The sequence below is a fragment of the Notothenia rossii genome (genome assembly GCF_949606895.1).
Source record: "Notothenia rossii genome assembly, chromosome: 2".
Taxonomy (NCBI): domain Eukaryota; kingdom Metazoa; phylum Chordata; class Actinopteri; order Perciformes; family Nototheniidae; genus Notothenia; species Notothenia rossii.
In genome coordinates, this window is record NC_136904.1 from 69,465,284 (window position 1) to 69,483,508 (window position 18,225).

An 18,225-nucleotide genomic window follows, 5' to 3' on the forward strand; every position below is an offset into this window, starting at 1 on the left:
GATGATAAAGCAACATGCTTACTTTTGAATAACAGGAAGCTATCACATGGTGTTGTCTTTGTGTTTGTCTTAGAACTTCAACCCTTTTCAGTTCATTAAAGTTAATAGTTATTTCAGTTGCCTAAAAATGTATTCAGTTGTACTTAGAACTCTCTCTTGTCACTCCTGGTACCAAAAAAACAAGATGGCGACTCAACTCTAGGCTTCAGAACTGTAGACAATAAACCAATGGGTGAAGTAGTTGCAGTGTTGTAGTCACGTCACCAATTCACGAGTCCAAGTCACTCTTGAGTCACCACTCTTCGAGTCCGAGTCCAAGTCCAAGTCGCCTAAGAAGAGTCCAAGTCAAGTCCGAGTCAAGTCTGAGTCACAAGTCTTCATGTATTAATCTTCGTGGATATATGTTTTGAAATGTTAAATTGTAAAGTTTTCGTTTTGCACTTTTATTTTGATAGTAATAAGATCGGGACTCATATTTTGAAGGAACTTTTAACAGTTAAATCGGTTTACTGATAAAGATTTAGCCCCAGAAAGCACATGGCTACTTGGCATGCAAAATGACCATTCTGCATGTTAAGTAGCCATGTGCTTTCGTGTTATTGGCTGAATCTTTATTTATTGATTAGATCACGTTACTCTGATGATAGTGTTCAAGACAGCCTATATGTAAGAACTCGATCCTTAGAGTAATGTGCTACCGAGCCTTCTCTTCAATATTGTTTCCACATAACGAGCATTTTGCGCAGCTCTTTTCCAATGTGGAAGCAGAATGTGTGAAAGCATACAGCACGATGCGGGGTGTGTCTCTAGACATCTTTAGACTGGGATAGCCCAGTATGTGAACTCGCCTCGCAGGTGCACACGCCAGGATGGAGGACATCAGACTCCAGAAAAAATGTGCTCGAGTCCGAGTCCAAGTCGGAGCGTCAATGTACGAGTCGAGTCCGAGTCATTGTGGGGGGAAAAATTCACGAGTCCGGGTCCAAGTTAGCGTACGCGATAATTCACGAGTCCGAGTCCAAGTCATCGTGCGCGAGAATTCACGAGTCCAAGTCAGAGTCGCGTCAATCAGTGTGCGAGTCCGAGTCGAGTCACGAGTCCCGAAAATCAGCACTCGAGTCCGACTCGAGTCAGAGTCCAGGACTCGAGTACTCCATCTCTGAGTAGTTGTGATATCATTTACTTCTTATAGGTTTACAACCCAATCACACAGTAACACTTGCACATATGCTTGTTAAACAAACATATGATTGATTCAATAAAACCTGACCAGGTGATGAATCAGAGAAATGTGACCAAAGCAAAACCAGCCAGAACTACAGATGAATATGGCAAGGTATAAAACAGTTTCATGATATGGAATGAAATGCTTAAAAACTGTATATTTTAGAGAACAGTACTTTTACCTTGGAGTGCAGGCGCATCCACCGGCTGTATAGCGCATGCTTGCAGAGACGTGAAGCGCGGCCCATGTCGTCCTTGCCTGTGGTCGCGTTGATCACCTCCATCGTCTGGTCACCCACCGTCCAGTTCACGCTGAAGTTGGGTGCCTTGCCTGGTTGCCTGGCCTCTGCATTACTTATACCTGGAATCAAAAACAAAGAGGGTCAAAGACTGAGCAGCTCACCGGGCTTGCTATCCAAAGAAAACCATGTTTAAGCAGGGGTTTTCAAACTGTTAGACTGCGAGCATCCCTTTAGGCAAGCGTCTGGATGCAAAAAAGGTCTATGAGAAAATTTCCCTTGATCTCACTTGATTATTCCCCTCAGTTTTCAATCATTATCGTCTCAATTGCTCGTTTCAAGTCTTCTCCAACACAGCATGATGTTTATTTTGTAAATGAAGGTCCCTTTTAGACTGAATTAGATGAAGAATCAGCAAACTCTGAGACTGCGAGCAGCAAATGCTTACTCTCATCTTACTATACTTGCTTAGTTTCCCTCAATTTAGGTTTTACTATAGGATCATGATAATGTTATTTTATCCCATAGACAAAGCTAATGCACATACATTCAGACTATACCAGAAACATAACTTTTAATATATAACTTATAGGGACGTAACGATACCAAAAACTCACGGTACGATATTGAATAATAAAGGGAAGAAAAAAAAAATTCAGACATTTTGTTTTTCATTAAAACATTTTTTTACTCGGAAAATGTTTTTTTATTACATAATTAATCGAATTTTTTACAGCATTTTTGTAGGATAGCAGTATTTTAAAGTGTCAAAAACAAAGTGACAGTAACAGACTGGAACAAGAAAACCAGTGTTTTTGTACCTACTAGTACTACCAAACAAAGTAAGCATTTTCTTTATGCCACTGCATCTCACAAATAAACAAGGACATTTAATAATCAGACCCTGCAATAAAATAAATCAAGTTTCACTTTAGTTTTTCAAGTAACTCAACTCAAACTCACTAGTCACTCACTCAGCATCATCAGACAGGTTTTTAGGAATATGAGAATGTCCACATTTCCAGGTATTTATAAGCTGGGATGTTTGGGCATTTACAATATCCCCTGCTCCGGAAAAAACTCTCTCGCTTGGTACTGATGTTGCTGGGACCCCAGTGGTCGCGTTAACCGAATATTTTATTTAACAATGACGGAAAAATCTGAAAGCAGTCTGTCATTTTGACAGATTAGAACAAACTTGGAACAGCGCCAACGTTTCCCCGCAGCCAGGCTCTGGTGTTATGCCGTGTTATGCATGCCCTCCAAAAGGAAATGATATAGTTTCCAAACCGTACTTTGCCGTACAGATCAATACATGTCTGGGAGGTCTTGCTTTACGCTGTGCGCGTCCCGCGAGGTGCATGCACACAGGGCATAACACCGCCCCCCCCCCCCCCCCCCCGTTGACAGTTCACGAGCATGCTCTATCGTGAACTTTTCAGACCCGACGGGTAATAAGGGATTATGACGGATATTTTACGATCCTGTCTGTCGAAATGACGGACGGCGAAAAAGTCTAACGCCAGGCTTATTGACAGGGCGAGATATAAATATATGGTTGATACTTGTCAATGTCTCTACAGTAGGTGTGTAAATGTAGCCCTGTAAATACGATGTCCTTTTGTGTTATCTGTTGTTTTATTTTCATGTTGTAACCTACTTGCTGCCATGTTAGACAGGTCTCTCTTGAAAAAGAGATCGATGATCTCAATGGGAACACCTGGTTAAATAAAGGTTAAAAAAAAAAAAAGTGCTTAAAATTATTTATTTTTTTAATCGCGGTAGATTTTGTCAGTCTCACGACGGTATTGGGAAGTTTATTTATCGCGATACCGCGATATTCGGTATATCGTTACATCCCTAATAACTTATAATTTATTGGTTTCGGCTGATAGAAAAGTGGGGGAAATAGTCATATTCCCCAAATACAACTGTATCTCAGAACTATCTCTAAAAATGCACACACATTGAAGCTATTCTATCTGATCTATTCTGATAACACATTCCCTTGGCCTGCATCCCACTTCGAAAAAACCCATGATCTATTATATATCCTCGAATAATTTTAATAATAAATCCAGAACAATGCTTTGCCAGACAGGAAGAAAATAAGGTTTCTTCACTCATGAAAAATTGACACTTTGGAGGATTTCATAGGACAGCAGCGATATGATATACCAGACTGGAATACCAAATTGAATATTTTCCTGTTGCAGCAGCACATTCTAAGAACCATTCCCCAACACTGTATTAAGCTCCTCAAAACATAAAATGTCTTCAAGCCCTCAAGCGGAAAGGCACTGCGATAATATAATTATTTTCTCTCTCCATCCTCCAAAGCTTCTGTGAGAGACCCTCAGCAACTTAACCTCCTGCTGCCCCCCTGCATGGATGTATTAAACAATGGATGAGGTACCATACCTGGCAACCCGTTCCTTCAAATGACTCCCACAGCTATAACAGCAACTCTTTTTTCCTTGCGTTTCTTTTTGTTGTGCTACTGAGTGGAAACAAAAAATACCATCCACCCTGGGGACTATGAGGTCAGAGCCTGCTTTCCTCCAGCACACTACTGGGGATCAGCCTCCACTGTATCTGAAGCGTAAATGGGAGATATATGGATGCCATAAATTCCGGTGTGCTGCTTTGTGTGTGTGTATGTGTATGTGTGTGTGTATGTGTGTGTGTGTGTTTGTATTAAGCTCTTTGGTTCCATTTGGCAGCCCTTGTGGCAGAAGATGATTTAAAGGGGATGAAATCCTCAGCGCACTAACGCCATAGCCCTTCACTGCTAAAAACTCTCTAAAGCGGAAAAGGTTAATAACCACCCCCCCACCGATTATCTCCTTTACCCGACATTTAGAGAGCGACCAGGGAGGGGGAGGGGGCTGTATATAGCTTGAGGCCCTGTGATTGGATGGCTCACGGTCATGTTCTAAGATATTCAACAAATAAGACCCAGGCCTCACTCCACTTGGTATGATTTTGAAAATTGATATTGCATTTTTTTAAACGTTTTGATCTGTTGTTGTCATGGATTAGGTTTTGTTTATTCCTATTTGTTATTTCCGTAACTCTTGCTCATGTGCGCGGGGAGGGGGGTGATGAGGGCACTGCAGCACCCCCTAGCGGCAGGCAGGTGGTGCGGAGCGCCCCTGTCTGAATTATTATTTGACGGTTATTGCTGCTCCCGCTGTGCATAATCTGTGTAATATGTAGCCAATAAATTCCACATTTTTGGTAAAATAATATTTTACATCTTTGTAGTGTGTGTGCTCGCCAGTGGCGTCGCCTGGCCTGCCCCGAATGTTTTTTCTGTAGCCCCGGACAATTCTACCTCAATAATATAATACATTAACCGTGCTTTACGTGACCCTCATCATGACACTAGAGAGGACGGCAGGACTGTAATTTTCCGTGTTCAGTGAATGCAACAGAGGCAAGACACCAGACCAATCAGAGAGTTGCATGGAAATAAAAGTGTGCTTGTGTCATTCAAGCTCGGCTCTGTGTGTGTGTGTGGAAATAGCGCATTTAGTGTGAGAGAGAGAGAGAGAGAGAGACCAGTGCCAACAGGGACCATGTTGTTAGAATCTTGTTAGCTAGCTGCACTAACAGACATAAGGAGCTGTTTGTTCCACAACAAGCTGGAGGAAAGTCCTCTCCTGTCAGACTGATAGACTCAGGTGAGCTAAAGGACTCTCTGAGTGTTTAGATAGTTAACTTTAGTCTAAGTTATCTCAGTGGGTCTCAAACGGTTTGGTCACAAATTATTCAAAAGATTATTTCCGTGGCACACCTTCATTTCATAGGATCATTATCATTATAAAAAAAACAAGAGAATAAAGGAAACACAGTTATGAAATACTATGGCAGTAAAACAAGAATACAGTTTGAAAGGGGAGTGATTTGTAAAATATCCATAAAGAAAAAGAAAATCTGATTACAGTTTCATATGGATGTTGAGAGATGTATCCATAGATCTCTTAATGTTGCTCTCAAAGTGGGGAGCATCCCCCCGGACCCCCCTACAGGAGGTGAGGTCTGCTCCCCACTCGTAAGAAATAGCACTTTACCCCTGCCTATATGCCGTGAACTGATTATTGAGCCTTCATTGTAACAGTCGCGGGTGTACTGTGTGTTTGCGTGTGGGGAGTAATGCAGTAGAACATTCCACTGTAGCGCCCCTGGTGCTCGCGCTTTTGTGCGTTCTCTATAGTGCCCGTAATAGTGTTCACTGGAGTCCAGCACCTCAGCACCCCCACTCAAAATACCTTCCCGCGCCTCTGGTCTTGCTCCCCCAATGGTGTATTGTCCAATGAGTAACTGACTTTAAAAATCCCTCATGAATACGGTACAGTTGCGAAAATATGCTTTTACTCAATCAACCTTTTCAAGGAAGTAAAAAGGATAACTTCTTGTTTGCTATGGGCTGCTTAGTGTATGATTTGTAACAGGATCAAGCATCGGAAAAAAACGGCTTTATTTCTAATGGTCTGATTGTATAGAAGTCTGAGAAAATTACCCTCTGTTTTATTTGATTTATTAACTCAGTAAATGTTTTCCTGTATGTTCAAAATCTCTAGTTTTAGGTCACCCCTAATTGTGGTCCCATTTAGAATTAAATAGACGATAAAGCATCATACATATTTTCAGCCATAACATTGCATATTTAGATGCTTTGCAGAGATTTTCAATTTAAATTAAGTCAGTTAAAATTGTGGAATTTTCTTGGTTGATGTCAATGTTTGCAACAAGTGTTAAGTTTTTTTAAATGGTAATATTTTATATGAAAATGAGGGGAAAAAAGTCGGAGAGAGTTTAAGAGGATTTCTCTTCAAATTAGACAAAAGAAAGAGGACAACATGACTTAACTAGAGAATGCAATTCCCGAAGAAATTGCTAGTGGGAATGCTTTATGCTGAAAAGCTGACGCTGAACAGCTATGCTGAAATGTAATGTGTAAGAAGAAATTGAAGAATTTAGATTGAAATTATACATGAACACTGGGGGCTTGAATGTGTGATAAGAGAATTAAAGAAAGTAAAAAGGCTTGGAAAGGCAGCAGAATATTTGAACTGCAAATGTTTTAAATAACTTGATGGCGAAGGATCTGTCGCCATGGCAACGGTATTTGATGAAACCCCATAATACGCTTAGATGTGTTGATGGCTGCATTGTTACCAAACCTCTGAAGTTTTGGGCTGTTTGGAGCCTGTTCAATGAAGTTATGAGAAAACCGTATGGGACGAATCCCGATGGGCCGGTACCGAAGTGGGCCGGTCGGATAAGTCACTAGCACATCCCCCACTCCCCCCGTTGACAATTTACTAGCGGTACCGAAGTGGGCCGGTCGAGAGTCCCGGGATGATTTTTAGTCCCAGTCCACCACTGGCTACATGACCGTATGATCGCCCATATTGACGCACCTAATTCCTAAACTTCTATCAGATACAACATAAACCGATCCTTCAGCCTCATATGAGCTCTCAGACACGTTCAAAATTAAACTGTCATCGCTGTCTGAGCTTACTGCTGTGTGTGCCATCGTGCGTTTACATGCAGATGCTGGGATCCTGAACGGTGCAGCTGGAGCGCTGTGCCCGCAATGACGTCACACATCATTTGGCGGGACTTGAAGAATCCCAGAGAAGATCCAGAAAATGGTTGACATTGAAGGGCAGATTAATGGTTATCAAAGTACAAATATCCAAAATCAGTTCAGTAACGGTTTTCAAGGGGACAATATTTACTCAAATTGATGGGTTTGGATCCTGGGGGAAACTCGTGTCACAGGCTCTTTAATGGAGACATGTTGAAAGTTTTTGTCACTTCATGCCCTCAAGAGACATTTTGTTTAATTTGAAAAATGATGTCCAAGTAGTGTAGGGTTTGGGACTTTCCAGCTCTCCTCCACTCTAGCTGTGACATCACGCACTCTAGCCTTAACGAGCTGCGCAATACACACTAATGTTAAAATCTGAAGAAGGCCTCTTTACCAAGGTCTGAACAATGTTTAATATTTCTAAAAGTATGAATCAGATTTAAAAGTTGTGTAACACGAATAATGTCAGAAAGATGTGTAACATGTTTAAGTTAGAATGAGGTTTCTGAGTGAAAGTATGAAGGAGCAGTTAGCCGTTGAAGTCGCATGAAGATCTTTCAAGTCTGAAAAGTTTCTCCATTGACTTCCATGTAAAAAATTTGATGAATTATGGGATATATCTCTGGAAATATGAAAGTTATGAATGAGAATAGTAATAGCCATTGATTCCCGATCAAGCTGAACGTTTTGATGTTTGAATGGAGTTTCTGCGATGTGGAATGTGGGAGAAGAAGAGGAGCAAAATAACCCGGCGGAATAAGAACAAAGAATTTGCGCGTAGAAGAACAAGTAGTTGGAATGCTGTATCAGCATTCCCACTAAATGAGATGTGATAAACAAATGTGATGTACGGAAAAAGAGCCTTCATGAAAATGTTAAATACTATTGTTTTACAAAATCAGTAGGCAAAGACTGATTGCTTTTTCTAAAAATGGAAACAAAAAAAACAACAAAATAAACTGAGGGAGCTTTTCTCTATTTGGCCTTATTAAAAGATTAAGCCAATACAGAAAAATTCACACCAAATGATGAATCTATTTAAATTCCACAGGAACTAGGTAAATGTCAGCTCAGATCAAACAGTGGAGGAAAGCAAAACTTGTCTTCCTGCAGAGAAATGACCGGTGAGGAGGATAAATGTGTTTACGGCCTAACATTAACGTCTCACTCTTTGATATTTAAACAGCGGGTCTTTGATCAGCAAACACTAACAAGGAGATCTCCTCAAAACATCACAATATGTTTGTGCTTTGCCTCAGCCTGAGGTCTTGTTTCGCTTAATCACTTTAGCAGAAATCAGATTTTTCTTGTTCTGCCAAATGAAAGCAGGCCCTCACCACTGAGCAGAGGCCTGTTGAGGTTGAACTGCTGCGGCAGGTCCTCGATATCTGCGATGCGCTGGTACATGGCTCTGGAGAGGTGGTCAGCGTGGTAAAGGCTGCCAAGGATGATGCTAGAGAAGTAGATCGGCTCTGTGAAGTAGCTCATCAAAGAGCCCTGGATGCCCACCACGTTCCACCTGCAGAGGGAAAACAAACATGTAAGATAATTGGCTGGAAATATGCTGCCCTTCTGGTGATTATGAAGACATTTTATTTAAAAACTCAACACGAGGAAGCGTTGCGAGGAAAACAGAAAGTTAGTTTTGTTCCCCTCTGGTAGCTTGCACTGCTTCATACAGTTGTTATCTGATTGGTCACACTTCAAATGGTCATTCGCAATGGAGGTAAAAGTTGTAAAACATTTGAACTTGAGCGCAGAACTCATCGGCCATTTTGAGTCGTATGCAAAGCCGAGGATAGGGTTTTTGGCCTAATCGGGCGGCAACGCTTTCTCTTTAGAGACACAGCGTCAGTGGGAGCCGTTTCACCATTGATCATGTGATGGCAGGTTCACTTCTAACATTTGGAAAAAGTCAACAAAATACCTTGGTTCCATTCAAACAAATTGAACATCTCACAACATAGCAATCATTTTAAACGATTTGGAAAAAATGCGACTGACGAAATCACGATATGATTCACAATATCAGGGATTCATCATTTCTTGCATCATAATTCTCCGTATCATTGAAATATACAGTATATTTAATTTATTATGGTGTGATTTTTTAAGAGGATCTGTACCAAATAAAATGTTTTGTTAAGCCTGTAAAATATAATTTGTCTACTTTCTTTAAATGTTATTATATATAACTTTATGGTCATACTCAGTTATAACTTGCATCTGTTTTTCATTGCATTTTTTTTATTTCATACAAATCATTAGGGACACTTTTTAATTGATTTGTGCTTCCTCCAATACGATATAGGCTAGTCCATATTGCAATTTAGATCGTATCCTCACATAGCAGACCAATACGCTTCCAATATCAGCAAAAAGAGTTTGATAACATAAACACAATGCATGTGTGAGCTCAAACATCATATTTTCTACCAACGTTTTCTCCATTTTCCTTCTATCAGTTATTAGAAACTCCTTATTGTCGAACCATAAAAATATGCGTCATCATGACTTGTAGAAATGTGTGTAATCAACCAATGAAGTGCCTGGAGACTGGTGACAACATGAAAAGGAGAGAAAGTTTCTTCAGCATTTAAAAAGTTTGGATGTTGAATATAGAAAGAAACACTGTACAGTATAATAGTGTGGTACGTGCACAAATGCACAGCCACACAAGAAAATATATATTAGTACATAACCAGCCAATGCAATCCAGCACACACAATCACCCATAATCCTACAGCTGTGTACACTCCGAGGTATCCAATTTCATTTTCTACAGACTTCTGTGTATTTCTACGCTGTGTCATTAGCCATCTCTCCACAGTCATTTCCCCCTTGACATGCTCCATGAAGCATCACACAGAGAGAGGGAGCAAACAAGAAGTGAGCTACATAGAAATGAAAGACTTATAGGAATACTTCCCCCCCGAAATGATCATTCGTATGTCAATAACTCACCCTGTGTTACCTTGAACTCCTGAAGAACACTTCTCCCATGCCTTCATAGGCACAATGCCTACAGGTATTGATATAGTTTTGCTGTTGGTGAATGCTTCCCCAATTTAAATTCGTCAAGATTTTTCTCTGTTTTTTATTCTTCATTCAGAGAGGCGTGAGAGAAAAACTTAATGGCCTTCAAGCACTCAAGGTAACACTGGTTGAAGTCATAGTTTACAAATGATCATTTTGTAGGGCAAGTATTCCTTTAAGGGTAAAGTGAATGTACCTCTTCTTAGTCATACATAGATGGACTATTACAAAAAAAATAAAACAACAGTCAAAAGATTCACTTACAACACACAACTGCAGCTTGGAGAATGTTACTCATAAAGGAATAAATGCATTTATTAGGGACTATTTTAATTAATTTGGTGTATTAGTACACATTAATGGCAATTGGATCATGTATGGGGGATTTATTTTGGCCCAGCACAATAGCGTGACTTAATTATGTCTTTCTAATATTTTTTGGACAACAAAAAAACTCAAACGCATGGAAGAACAATCGATATGCAGCTACAGCTACATGGGTAACACTAGATGTTAGTTCATAAGAATGTAGTATTCATTTTGGGGTTATTGGGTTTTGGGTATTTGGCAGTTGGTCCATTTAAAGTGGCCCTATTATGCTTTTTGGCGTTTTCCCATTAAATGGTCAGCAAAGGCTAATCCCAAAGTTCCCTTAAGAGGGGGTGTTTCCCCCACACACTCCCCCCCTGTCTGAAACGCATCCATTGGACTCCTTTGTTTACTTCTGGAACATAATAACATCACTATCTAACACTCACGCAACTATTGGCTAGCACTCCAACACATTGTACGTGATATGCTAAGAGACGGGACCTTTCCGGCACCTCTAAGCCGTTGACCAATCACAGCCGCGGTGTGTTGGTTTCAGACAGAGGGTGAATAGAGGTGCTGCAGCACAGACAGTATGAGAAAAATAAAGACCTTTTTGAACATTAAAGCATGGAGACATGTCACAGTAGAGACAATAAATACAAATATGAACTGGAAAATTGGCATAATAGGGCCCCTTTAAGAATGAAATAAAACAAATATGATACAAATATTTATACAAACAAATTACAAAGTTAAAGTGAGATCTGTATTTTCCGTCTGTTAAAATTAAGAGAAATAAGCCCTCATCCTGAGGCTGCCTTGAAATTCACCAAAACAAGACATTGTGATGATGAGTTGTTGTCACTCTCTTTCACTTCAGGCAAACTGAGCGTGTGTGAAATTACCAACATGGACCTGGAACAATGGGAAATATGCAAGCATAAGACCCCAGGCTACTCAGAGATACAATTGCCTCCATAAGCAACATTCTCTGTCTTTGTGTGTGTGTGTGTGTGTGTGTGTGTGTGTGTGTGTGTGTGTGTGTGTGTGTGTGTGTGTGTGTGTGTGTGTGTGTGTGTGTGTGTGTGTGATATTGTGGGAGAAAATGAGGGAGGGCAAAATGAAATCTCGGAATTCATAGCTACGAGCGGTAAAGCACAGTCAAACAGCTTCATAATATTACACACACACACACACACACACACACACACACACACACACACACACACACACACACACACACACACACACACACACACACACACACACACACACACACACACACACACACACACACACACACACACACACACACACACACACACACACACACACACACACACACACACACACACACACACACACACACACACACACACACACACTTCAGGGGACATTACATTGACTTACATGCATTTCCTGGAGACTAATCCTAACCTTAACCATAATCAACACATGCCTAACCCTAATCCTTAACCTTACCAAGTCTTCACCCTAAAATTAATGATTCCCCTCATGGGGACCTCCAATGTGTCACACACACACACACACACACACACACACACACACACACACACACACACACACACACACACACACACACACACACACACACACACACACACACACACACACACACACACACACACACACACACACACACACACACACACACACACACACACACAGTATGTAAAAAGTCCCTCAAACAAGCACACACACACATTTTGAGTTATGTTTTCGGAGGCATTCAATTTCATTCCCGTCAAACATCTGTGTTCCTTTGTTCTTATCTTATCCAAGATCATGCTCTGTGAATCTAAACACACACACAGTACACACACGCGGGGTCAGAGCAAGTAAAAATAATCAGCTGTTAAAGATATAACAACAGACAGGAACAGGGCAAACACGGAGAAATAACCCATAATGCTGGATAATGAGCTCACTCTAATAGCACTAAGGGCAGAGAGATGCTTGTTCTGGAAGTAGCCGTGGGGCTGGGCATGTAATCAAAGGAAAATGAGAGGGGAGAAAGCGTTGTGTAAGGAGGGGGACGTTATGGGCCCGGTCAACGAGTGCCATTCTCTAGCTGTATGAAATACCAGCCCCGCGGCTAACAATCGCTCACACTGGGACAGGTGCAGGTGGGCAGCAGATTTCCTTCCTGAATAACAGCTGTGTCACAGGAGGGCAGAGAGTGGGACGCCTGCTCCTCACAGTGATAACAAGAGAAGAGATAATCCCTTATCTTAACTGTTAACGGTTGATTTTCTCTGTATCATTTTCCGGTGTCCAGTTGCACACACACACAGGGACACATTTTCACCATGGACAATGTTTATGTAAGGGATAATGTGTAGCGAGGCGGTCATTATGGGGAAAAGAACACCCGACAGGCTGATCAGGAGCCCGACGCGAAGTCCTTGACAGCGGTCTGTCTGTCTGGATCATAGACTGTATATATAAATGGACGTAGTGTCCGGGACGTCACCCATAGGATTCTGCAGTTGCCGAGAAGCCCTTAGTAGGCGGAGTCGGCCACTAACGGCTTGACAATCCCGCCTGCTCCAAATAAGGGCAAAGAGGCGGAGCCGAGGCAGGACCTGCTGCCTCCGAACTGGAAGTAAACAGAGCTAGCTCAGGCTAAGAAGCTAAGCTAACATGAAATAGATGCATACCAAGTTACTGCTAACAGTGTAGTTCCCCTATATAAACGTTACATTCATAATCAAATGAGACAATCTGCAAGAGAATTAGCTATATTTTGTTATTCTTAATGCTTGTCATTAGGGATGCCAGTGATTATTCGATTATTCGAATATTCGTTACAGTCGGTCGAATAATCGATTATTATTCGCCAGGGCTGCCGAATAATCGATTTTGATCATGGTCAGTTTCTGGCAACCCTACTTGTCATTCACACGTTAAAGAGCAACTTGCAGGTTTTTTTTTTTTTACTACATTTATGCTTAACCTTGCCTGAAAATTAAATTGAAAATGTTAATGCAGGATTTTATATGTTTTACAAGACATAAGGGCAGGAATTGAGCTCTGCTACTAAAAACTGCTTTTTTTTAACGTCATACGTCAAATGCGTCATATTACGTCACATGGAGGAGTTAACTTTCTCGGATTCGTTCTCTGCCCAATCCGCGGTAGTAGTTTGTAGTTGGTTTGAGCGGTTGTGATTTAGTGAGCTGGTATTTTTTCGGTAATTCTACATTGCATTTCACCATTTGTAATCATAGTGAGCTTGTGTTTGTGCAGGTTGCACAAACTCAAGCCTGTCAGGGCATCGAGTCCGCAGTTTCCCTCACGGGAAAAGGACCGGAGCTAGCGTTCGTTCCTGGGTGCGTTGTGCATCCACCTCCCTGCACCACATACTCCGTCTCCACAGCTTTATCAAGAAACCGTATTACATCTCTCTCCCCCCCCTTCGCTCCTCTCTCTCTCTCTCTCTCTCCCCCCTTCGCTGCTCTCTCTCCCCTCCGGTACACGGCACCGTAAGACGTAGTGTGGAGTTGCATTAGGTAACGCTGTGGTGGCTGTACTGCTCCAGCCGTCTCCTTTGTGTTTGTTTGTTTCCCCCTGTCTGTGTTGTTTGTGGGGGCGTGGTGGCTGTCACTCCTGGCTCCCCGCTCAACCTCCACTCACCTGCTGCAATCAGCTGTGCACCCTCCCCGACTACACACCTGCTTTCCATCAAGCCATTTACAACGGCATATCAACGGAGGCTCCACAACCTTTCTCCGCCAGATCGTCAAGTATCAGCCATATCTCGCGTCTCCCCTCCGGTCAGCACCGTAGTGTGGAGTTGAATTAGGTAACGCGAGATACGGCTGATACTTGCGCATTCGTTTCTGTTATGGATCAGTATCAACAGTCCTGCCAGTAACGTTACTATATTATCAATACTACTTTAGTTATAGCCTGATATATGATAGCTAACTTTACAATGTTGTGATGTGACTGACGTTAGCTAACATGCTAACGCCGGTCACTCACCAGGACAGCGGCTCTGTTCTCCACTGGTTCTCCTCACACCAAAGCTCCATTTCTCTCCGATGGCCGTTATTTTTTCTAATCCTTGGCTGCTCCTGGTCTCTTGGACGCCTAGCAGGCTCATAATTTTAATCATATGCATTCGAATATATATTTTCAACCTCTTCTGTGTCAAAACTAGCATTGTGATTCATGTTTATTCATACGTTAGACCGGCCGCTCTCCCCCTTGTTTCCCCCATGTTACGTCACACGCGGGAGGTCACGTGCGGAGGCTTTTTTATGCGGAAGTGAAAATGTCTTACTAAAATAACGCCAGATGTCACTAGTTTATATTTCTCTATATCTTTGGGAAAATCTAGTGTATTCATCATTTTCCTACACATTTATTCACTGGTGTCTCTAACCTGCAAGTTGCTCTTTAAGAAAATAAGTACCGATACATAGCAGAACAATTGTGGCGATGTTCAGCTTAATAAGCCTTGTTCAACATCATTTATTTAGCTAATACTACAGCAGGCGAACCAACTCTGTGTTTCTCTGCATTCCTTGATCTCCAGTTATAACGACGTACTCCATTGCCCGGACCTAACGGAGCCGCAGTGGGCTAGCTCCAGGACGCCGGCTGGAGCTAGCCCCCTGCGGCTCCGTTAGCTCCGGCGGCCACCACTGGGATAATTGGGTCCCTTATTAACATTTGCTCCCGTTTAGCATTATGGGCGTCATAGCCATAGACTATAAAAGTCTTACCCAAGGCTGAATCATAAATTAAAATGTATATGTATGTATAAAGGGTTAAGTCCTTAGCTGGCTAATAAGTAACAAGCTAAGCTACCAAGCACACAAACACCTGCGAACGGGGTTAACATGTATAATATTATCATTTTAGACTTCTTGGAAGTTCTGTTAGTACATTCAAGCGCACAGCACGACATTTTAATTGTCTGGTATTGGTAACAATATTCCCTAAAAGGCACAATCACCATGAACACGGCCAAAGCTAAAGGGTCAAGTACAGTACTATGACTAACTAACGTTGTAGCCTCTATGGTTGTAGTCTAGCAGAGTGGACAAGTTGCTGTTAGCTGACAATGAGGCATGTACATGTCCATCAAAGTGACCACGCCCTAATTTATGGAAAAACTTTAAGACCTAATGTAAATAAAAGGGTTGTGTTAGAAAACAATTCACTCACAGATTCATAATCATGAAGGTGGAATCTAACTACCGTAATTTTCGGACTATAAACCGCGCCTTTTTCCCTATTTTTCGACGCTGCGGCTTATATAACGGTGCGGCTAATCTATGGATTTTTACAGCTAACGGCCAACACCTTTAACTCTATGGGCTCTATGGCCGGTCCGCGGACCTCCACCTTTAAGCGGCGGGTTCCAGCAGGAAAAGCTGGAGGCCGGAAAAGAGTGAGACAGGTAGCGCGCAAAAGTAAAAGTGGAACCGAGAGTGGTATGCCGCTGCTGCGGCTTATATTCAGGTGCGGCTTATAGTCCGAAAATTACGGTATATCGATAATAATATTTATTGCATCCATAGGTAGAAACATGTTTTTTTATGCTGTAAAGTTGGGCATTTTAACATGGGGGTCTATGGAAATTGCTCCTTTCTGCAGTCAGTCCCTAGCGGCCCATGTATGAACTGCAGTGTGTGGCACTTCCGTATTGGCGTCCCGACTGTTCCCCAGAGTTTGCCGCTTGGTCTGGATTAACAACGCGTCACGTGTTCTGAATCAACCAATCAGAATCAAGCATTCAACTAAACCATAATGTTTCTGTCTAGGCTGCAGCTTTTTTAGGAAATTAGCTAATGCAATTATTTTCACCACTATAATGTAATTGCGATAGGATTATAAATATATATAAAACATTTACATAATTATTGAGAAATGTGTTTTAGAATGTGTTCTGACAAAACAAGGATTTTCTGTTAAGTCCTAGGACCAAGCATCATCATCACTTCATTGAGAATTACATTTGGACATATTTTGTCTTTACAATGTGTTGCACTGAAAAAACTTGTAAAAATTAGCACTTTAGACACAGATTTAAGTCTATTTGAAATGAACAGCACTTATAATGGTTTGGTTCACTTGAAGCGAAGTGTCAGCATTTTTCTTACTGTTCTGAATTTGTGTCTGGTGGGTTTATTGGACTTATTGAAAGCAAAATGAAAGGTTTTTTGCTCCTTCTCTATGCGAATTACCTATATTCTGTTGTTATGAGAACACACTTTTTAACTTTCTTTGAAAGGGACTAAGGGACTATTAAAATATTGTATTAGTACTTTTGTAATGTTGTTTCTTACTCCACTCATTCTCTATGCCTGTATATTGTAACTTGTAACATTACTTATGCTGCAGCAATTACTGCACTTTCTGTTAATTATATTATTATATGCACTTATTTGGATATTTGAGTGTCTACCAATCAGAGGGTTAATCATTTGATCCCTTTTCCTACAGTCAAGATATTGAAGCGTCCTTAACACTAAATTGCTACTGTCATCATGTCTAGGGAATTGAAGTGTAAGCTTTGGATAAAAGGCTCAGCTAAATGACATGTAGTGTAATAAAATGCAATATATGCATAGATGCAACTATAAAATATTTCATGTTTGTTCTTTTTATCTAGTCAAGTTTGAGAAACAGAAAAACCCCAGATGATTACATTTCTGGCATCTAACTTATTTCCCCTCTACTTACTTGGATCCCAGCACTTTCGGAAAACCGCACACAATCGGAGTCACTAGCAGCAGCACTGACACTGCTAAAGATTTCAACACAGTGCAAAACGCATCCCTGACCACATCTCCCTCATCAAATAGTTCCTCAGCTTTCAATCACTCCCTGCGTTCAGGCGAGGTAAAATCATCCCGGACTGAGGCGGAAGGAGAGGAAGAAAAAAAGGGCTCTGGAGAAGAGTTATGGAGAAGTTTTATCGTCCATCACAAGCCAGGCACAGTGTTGCCTTGAACATGGACAGAGACTAAAGACGCCATGATCTGCAAGGAAACAATGCCCGGGGACAGAGCATCCATCACTGTAGCTGCCCCTGACTCTACTGAAAGAAAAGACGATAGACTTGGAATGACAGAGCGAGGATACAAATGCAATTTATTGAAGTATGAGTAAATAAAACACATAAAAAGAGTATCATAAACTATATGTGGACACAAAGTTCTAAGTATTGAGTACTTTTGCAATGATTAGTTGATCAGAAGAAAAATGATTTTGATAATCGTTTATGTAATATTTCATGCAGAAATATCAGTAAAGGCTAATTAAACCATCCATTATTTTTATTTTGTCTGTTTTATGTTGAGCAAAATACAATTCAAATATATTTTTGGGTTTTGGACTGACGGAGACATATCTACTTCAAAGTGGACCTATCATGCTATATTTGAATAATATATTGTAGGGCCATACCTATATAAAACATATCTGCAAAGGTTTTTTTCGAAATACCAAACAGATCATGCATTTTAGCCATGCCTCATTTCGCTCTATTTGCTCTTTTTTAGCCCTGTTTTTTGTGGGGGGCGGGAAGGGCTGAATCTGTGAGAAGTCTACTTTGCTGCTTTTGTGGCAGACTACAGCGCCACCTACAGGCCTGGCATATGTACTACAGCGTCTCCAGCGCTTTCGAATGGCAATGGCCATGGCTGTCTCCTCCTGATAGGTGGAGAGTTGCCCATATAGGCGGAGCTCCTCGTTTCTGACGTCAGAGATATTTCAAATCTGTATCAGTCTGTATCAGATCCATCACAGCCCCGTTTTTAGAGATTTGGG

The 18,225-nt window shown here is 41.3% G+C and overlaps 1 protein-coding gene across 1 annotated transcript in view; it reads right to left on the bottom strand.

Moving 5' to 3' along the window:
- LOC307030136 (double-stranded RNA-specific editase 1-like) overlaps positions 1 to 18,225 on the bottom strand; it is a 392,337-nt gene that overhangs the window by 3,061 nt on the left and 371,051 nt on the right. Inside the window, exons 2-3 of the mRNA XM_079666385.1 lie at positions 8,406 to 8,586; positions 1,407 to 1,585 (exon numbers count right to left, since the gene is read on the bottom strand). Of these exons, the coding sequence (XP_079522511.1) occupies positions 1,407 to 1,585; positions 8,406 to 8,556 (330 nt within the window). The 5' untranslated portion in view covers positions 8,557 to 8,586. The remainder of the gene's footprint in view (positions 1 to 1,406; positions 1,586 to 8,405; positions 8,587 to 18,225) is intronic.